The sequence below is a fragment of the Fonsecaea pedrosoi genome (genome assembly GCF_000835455.1).
Source record: "Fonsecaea pedrosoi CBS 271.37 unplaced genomic scaffold supercont1.6, whole genome shotgun sequence".
Classification (NCBI taxonomy): Eukaryota; Fungi; Ascomycota; class Eurotiomycetes; order Chaetothyriales; family Herpotrichiellaceae; genus Fonsecaea; species Fonsecaea pedrosoi.
The window spans coordinates 1,969,222-1,975,355 of NW_013550610.1; the positions used below are offsets into that span (position 1 = coordinate 1,969,222).

At 51.9% G+C, this 6,134-nt stretch overlaps 2 protein-coding genes across 2 annotated transcripts; one reads left to right on the forward strand and one right to left on the reverse strand.

The window, feature by feature from the left end:
- Positions 1–35: 35 nt before the first annotated feature.
- Positions 36–3,099, reverse strand: Z517_09535 (uncharacterized protein; the record flags this gene model as incomplete). Its single annotated transcript, XM_013425443.1, has 7 exons — positions 36–125; positions 178–2,180; positions 2,256–2,291; positions 2,349–2,493; positions 2,555–2,869; positions 2,922–2,946; positions 3,050–3,099. 7 exons carry the CDS (start codon positions 3,097–3,099, stop codon positions 36–38), a joined length of 2,664 nt encoding a protein of 887 aa, XP_013280897.1.
- Positions 3,100–3,852: 753 nt separating this feature from the next.
- Z517_09536 (uncharacterized protein) lies at positions 3,853–4,974 on the forward strand (the record flags this gene model as incomplete). Its single annotated transcript, XM_013425444.1, has 1 exon — positions 3,853–4,974. One exon carries the CDS (start codon positions 3,853–3,855, stop codon positions 4,972–4,974), a length of 1,122 nt encoding a protein of 373 aa, XP_013280898.1.
- Between the last annotated feature and the right edge of the window lie 1,160 nt (positions 4,975–6,134).

Genomic DNA, 6,134 nt, shown 5'->3' on the forward strand with positions numbered 1-6,134 from the left:
GCCACCTTGAGCGTTTACCTCCGCTCCTTCCTTAATTAGTAGATGTACCACTTGCTCGTCACCTCTCCATGATGCCGCCTGTAGTGCGTTACCATAGTAGCCACCTTGAGCGTTTGCCTCCGCCCCTTTCTCAATCAGTAGACGCACTACTTGCTCGTGACCCTCCGATGATGCCACATATAGTGCGTTGCCATAGCGGCCACCTTGAGCGTTCACCTCCGCTCCAGCCGTGATCAAGAATTGGACTATAGTTACTTTACCAGTCATTGCCGCTTGTTGTAGTGCGCTTCCAAATTGTTCCGTCATCTGGTTACTCTGCCTGCCACTGCTGACCAGCAATCGGACAATATCCTCATGACCAGATTCAGCCGCATACACCAAGGGTGTATGACCATTATGATCTCTGGGTTCGACTTCAGCCCCCGCTGTTAGCAAAGCCTGTACTACCGTTATATGGCCGTTCGCAGCTGCAAGGTGGAGCGCCCGATGTCCATCGCCGTCGGTTTGCTCCAGACTCGTTCCTCGTTGTAACAGCTCAGCAACGATATCAATCAGGTTGAACTGACACGCGACATGGAGGATTTGAGTATCCTTGGCAGGAAAATATCTATCCCACTCAGCCAGTGCCCTGAAGAGACGCGCCCATTTCGGCAAGGTATCCTGGAGTTCGTTCAGTCCTAGCTTAAAGTCCTGTCCGGAAAAATAGTGTTCATTCGACTTCTCCGCGTGGTGAAACAGCTCTGTAATGGCATATTGAAGAAACGGCGTTAGTGATTCAACCATTTCGTTCCCATAGCGACCTTTGCCAAACCGCACCTCTTCCATGCCAATGTAGTTGAGACATCCCCGGAAAAGTACACCGTGGCTTCGGTGCACTTCGTGCCACGGCCCTGACTTCAGTGGGTCGTGACAACACGCTTTCTCCAGCTCCCCAGTCAGAGAAGAGAGGAAGGCAAGTCCATGCGGCACCAGGAAGTCGTTAACGGATTGGTGAATCACCTGGACTGTCTTGTCTGTTTTCTCTTCATCGCTTGTCGTTTCAACGAGTCCCCCAGAGAGGCTCACAATCAATCGCTCCATACGACTGTCCGTGTCAACAAAATCATCCGTGTCTTGATAGCGAAGACGAGCCGGACTGGTCTTGGCCTTCGTGGCAGCCATCGCAACGCGAAGCTCCGTCACCGTCAGTGGTCGACGGCCAAGGCAGACCCAGCGCAGAAGCAGAAGCGTTCGTGGTCGATTGTCACGGTCAATCACGTGCTCAAGGATGTACTTGTATACTTCGCTGAGCTCTTTTGGCACTTTTCGTAATTGGCGACGGATCTCTGACGGAGACTTACCGTCGAGAATGTATTTCGCCGCCATCGGCACAACCAGACTGACCCATTGGAAAACTCCCGCAGCTCGTTGCGTGAGCTCCTCGACCAGACTTTCCCAGGTAGGCCGCTCGTCAGGTTGCGCTCCGGTGAGATCTTCGATCTTCAAGTGGTCTTGTGTGAAGGAGATGATGTCGTTTTCGTTAAGTTGATCAACCCTTATCTCCGCACCTAGTGTCTTGAGGGGTACAGGGTAAGGGCGACATGAGAAACAGATTCTTATCTTGCTCTTTGTGGTACTGAGCGAGTCGTCGTACAATTGGTGGAAGTACGCGGCGATCTGCTGGGCGGCAGTCGCACCAGCTTCGTCCAGAGCATCCACAAAGATCACCAAGCTCTGCGATTGCGCAGCTTTCAACGCCGCTTTGAGAAATAAATCCTCCAGCTCTGGGCGCTGCCATTCCCACTGGTGGCCACCAGATCCAAACGCAGCTTGCTTGTCCTCAAAGACTTTGCGAATTGGGCCTCGAATTGTCGGACATTGGGTGTAAAGCTGATTGAGGAGGGCTCGATACATTCCCAAGGATGATTTCTGTAATGGAGTGCCGCGGCCACTGAAGAAAAACTCAAGGTGAGTGCTTGGGGCACTGCCGGATTCGTCCTTCATCGCATTGTAGATGAACGACATCAAAGTTGACTTTCCTGCCCCAGGTTTACCCGTGATCCATAACAGACCCCGGTGCTGAGCCTGCCAGGATGTATATGTGTCATTATGAAGGATCCATTGACACGTGTTTGGGTGAGCACGGTCAATGTTATTTCGTCGTTGAAACATTTCTGCGAATGCCAGGGATTTCAAAACCTCTTCAGAAAAGGGAAGAAAAATTAGTCAGTTGTAGAGAAACTGGTGATGCTCGGCTGGAAAGTGGCTACACGCACCTGCGTCGGTCAATGTCGTCCCAACGTGTTGTTCTTCTGCCCATTTTATGTATTAGCATTTGGAAGAGACGGTGGGTCTGCTGGGACATCCACCATTATCGGTCCATTTTTTGATCCACTGCACGAGATCCCTAAAGTTCTCATCATCTGCAGATGCGAACCGCTGAATGTCAAGATGGCCTTTCTCAAACCCAATCTCGCGCGAGCCGTCGATCACCGCCGAATTCCTGTCTACGACCTGCAGGAAAGAAGCCTCTTAACAGTTGTGCTTACGCCATGTCTTGTCAAGGCTCACTCACCTGTGTCACAGAAATTCCAAAGATCGCTTCTGCCACCGTTTCAAACACGCACACCGTATTCTGAGGCCCACAATGTCCTCCTAGATATCGCATGAAGCTACGGTGGAGCGATTCGTTGAGATTCGAGTTCGGCTGGACCACTTCCAACAAGCTCGTGCTGGCTCCCGTCCAATATCCGAAAAGCGACATTACTCGCCCGAAAAAGGTCAAATTAGCTCCTTTGTGAGGGGTGCCGAGAAATATAAAGCCTTTAGTGTTCTTCAGTACAGCTTGACAGAACTCATCAGTGGTGTCGGCAGCAGCGTTGACCAACATCTTGCCGAGATCAGTCTTTCTGGTAGATGGCTGCTAGCATTATGCGACTCACCTGCTTGATGATCAGTCCTCCAAAGCTGTGACCAATGAACACGAGAGGACGATCCCAATCCTGCCGAGCGACACCAAAATGCTTAGCTCAAAAACAGACGATGATTTCGAGTGAGGAAAACTACTTACTTCTTTCCTTTGACGGACCCGGCGCAGTCCACGAAGAAGATCGTCGCCATAGTGCTGCAAAGACTTGTTGATGGCACCGGTGTCCCACCTAGTGTTGTGGTTGCATATTAGGACCCGAATGTTGAGATTCTCTCTAGGGAGCAGATCACGAGGCCATGATACGGTAGGGCCTGCTGACGAGGATGGACGAGGCTGCCATGTAGTGGTCGGATTGGAACCAAGGCCATGTACAGCAACAACACTGTTGTGCAGGAAGGCAAATGTCAGCCACGGTCGCATCAACAACAGTTTAAGAGACTTTCACGCTGACTCTGCAACAATAGGTGGAGATTCCGAGTTCACACTCTCGGTCTTGGGAGGATTGATCTCCTCAACAGATGGAAATGTCGGGTGCCGTGGCGAGGCGGGAAAAATCAATGGCTGGAGAGGTGAGAGGGCGACGCAGAAGACAAAATCGACAACTATGAACAGTATCAAAGAGTACGCAGACCACGATGGCCATAGGCGGGGGAGGATCAGGACACTGAATTCGAGGAGGCCTAGCGCGAGGCTCCAAACACGATGAAAAAGACTGTCTGAAACTACGGTTGCCCACGCGAAATATGCTGCAGTTGCGGTAACAAGTGCTTCAACAGTCGTCATCGTCATATTCGCTTTGATGAGGTCTGCCTCCGGAGGCAGTTTTACTTTGTCGGCCCTTGGTCGTTGAAGACGCTTTGCGAGGAGGGGCTGGTCGTGCCATTCCTAAAGTAGTGTAGCGGATCTTCGAGCTGAAGGCCCACGTGAGGCCTTCGACGCTGAAGATGAACGTCAATCATTCCCCAAAGTTTGACCGTCCCACACCGCCAATTCAAGCAATGAACCAGACCCCTTTTGCTCACGAGGACGAGCTCTACCACCAGCTTTACATTACGTCGGATCAGCGTTCCGTTCAACGGCGGCCTAAAGCGATAGCTTCTACCTCTCAGAATGGTAGCACTACGATAGACAATACAACAGAGAAAACCTATCTTCCTGGCCAGCCGTACATTAGCCTAGGGGACCCGAGGATCGGATCTTATCTTGAATCCGAGCTTGTAACGAGAGACCTCAACAAGCTCGCCCCCAATCTTTGGCTAGTGGCCAAACAAGACAGCTCTCATATATCATCTCTCACCCATCAGATTGTCAGAGGGCGTCAGATCATCATCACCGAGAAGCCGGAATTGCATCTCGTCTGGATCTACGATCGCGTTTACATCAAGCCAATACCCAGATATCTCTTATCACATGCGTTTTGGAAGTTCTACCTCATCGATAAACACTCACCGGTACCGGAACCGCTGAGACAAGACATTGCAAGAGCAGCTCTTGGCTTTTTGAGGTCATATCGGTACCTTGTACGGCACAAATCAGACTTTGTCCTTGCCACAGACGACAAAGTACAGTTGCTGCCCAAAGGCACGCGCCATTCTGGCTTTATCAGGTTCATTCAGCGCTTCGAACAGATAACGGATACTGACGTCTCGCCACGCTACCAGTTTGGAGAATTACGATTAACACGACTGAACTTCTGGACTAAGATATTTCTTCGACGCTACACCTATCAGAAAGTTCACGGGCAGTACGGCGCTTATTTCGCTCAATTCTACGGTCCAATCCTTTTCGTCTTTGGAGTTTTCAGTGTAGCTCTCAGTGCCATGCAAGTCGGCCTAGCGATTCAACCATTCGTCAAAGTGGGACCATCATGGACGGTATTTGCTGAAGTCTCCCGTTGGTTCGCGATCTGGACACTTTTCTGTGTGGCTCTCATAGTGCTGTTCCTTATAGCCATCCTCGCCTCCCTCTCGGGTCGCGAAACCGTATTCGCTATCAAAGACCGGATTCTGAAAGCGACACCAATGCCTCTAGAAGATGCCGAGGCCAGAATGCCCGTGGGTCAGTGACCGAAACAAGTGGTCTGCAGGTCAAGCATCGAGGCCAGCTTCTTGTTTCTTTGGAGGAAAGTTGCAGCTCGGTCAGCACTCGGGGGGAGCACATGCAAGACAATTGCATGAGTGTTGTGCTTATTGGAGCATGCTGCAAAGGCGCAAGTTGTGCATGGAATGCCGTAATATTTACCTGTTTCTAGGAAGTTGCGGTTAGCACATATGATGGTCAACGCTGTGAATGAAGTGGGGTCAGGAGACTATCCGTACAAAGGTTGGAAATTGATTCGAGGAAGCAAGCTGATGATAGAAGGTCCGAATCAAGCGTCAAACGCAAAGGGACGAAAGTTGGCGCCGACTAAAAATCTTGCTCAATTGCGATCAGCATTGTGTAGAGAGGCGGCTGCGCTCGCTGGGTTGCGCGGCGAGCCTGTGTTCTGGCTGCTTTGAGCGTGTTCTGGCTATTTTGGGCGCAATAGCGTCGCTCGGGCCGCCTTCTCGTTTCGGCCGTCGGCGACAGCAACGTCTGTCCAAATCCGGACGCGGCCAACACGCGCTTTATCTTGTTGTCCACCCCTCATCGTCGCCACAGGAATGCCTGAGGACAGCGTTGCAAGAGTCCCGGGACCTGGCGGCGGTGCAAGACGACCCATACGTTGCGGCGTCGCAAGAGGACCGACACCTTGGGCCGTTGCACGCCTGCCGTTGAGATGCCTGTGCCGCCGAGAGTCTGCTGCTGATGCTGCGGCTGTTGAGATGCTGGTGCCGAGATACTTGTCCTGCCTAGGGTGTTTGGCCTTGTCCGACTGAGACTACTTTCTTGTGCCGTCGAGAGGGTTTTGCGTGTGCTGTCAAGGCTGTTTTGCTGGTGCCATTGAGCTTGTCTAGCTGAGGGCTTTCTTGTGCCACCGAGGTGCTTGTGCCGCCGAGTGTTTGCTTGTCCGCTGAGATGCTGGTGCCGCTGGTGTTTACGCCGCGGAGATGCTGGAGAGTGTTTTGCTTGTCTCGCTGACATGCTGAGATGCTTTGCCGCCGACATGTTTGTGCCGCTGACGCTTAGGCCGTTGAAATGCCTATACCGCCGAGAGTATATTGTTTGGGCCACTGAGATGCTCGTACCGCTGAGATGCTGAGATGCTGAGATGCTGAGATGCTGAGATGCTGAGATGCTGAGATGC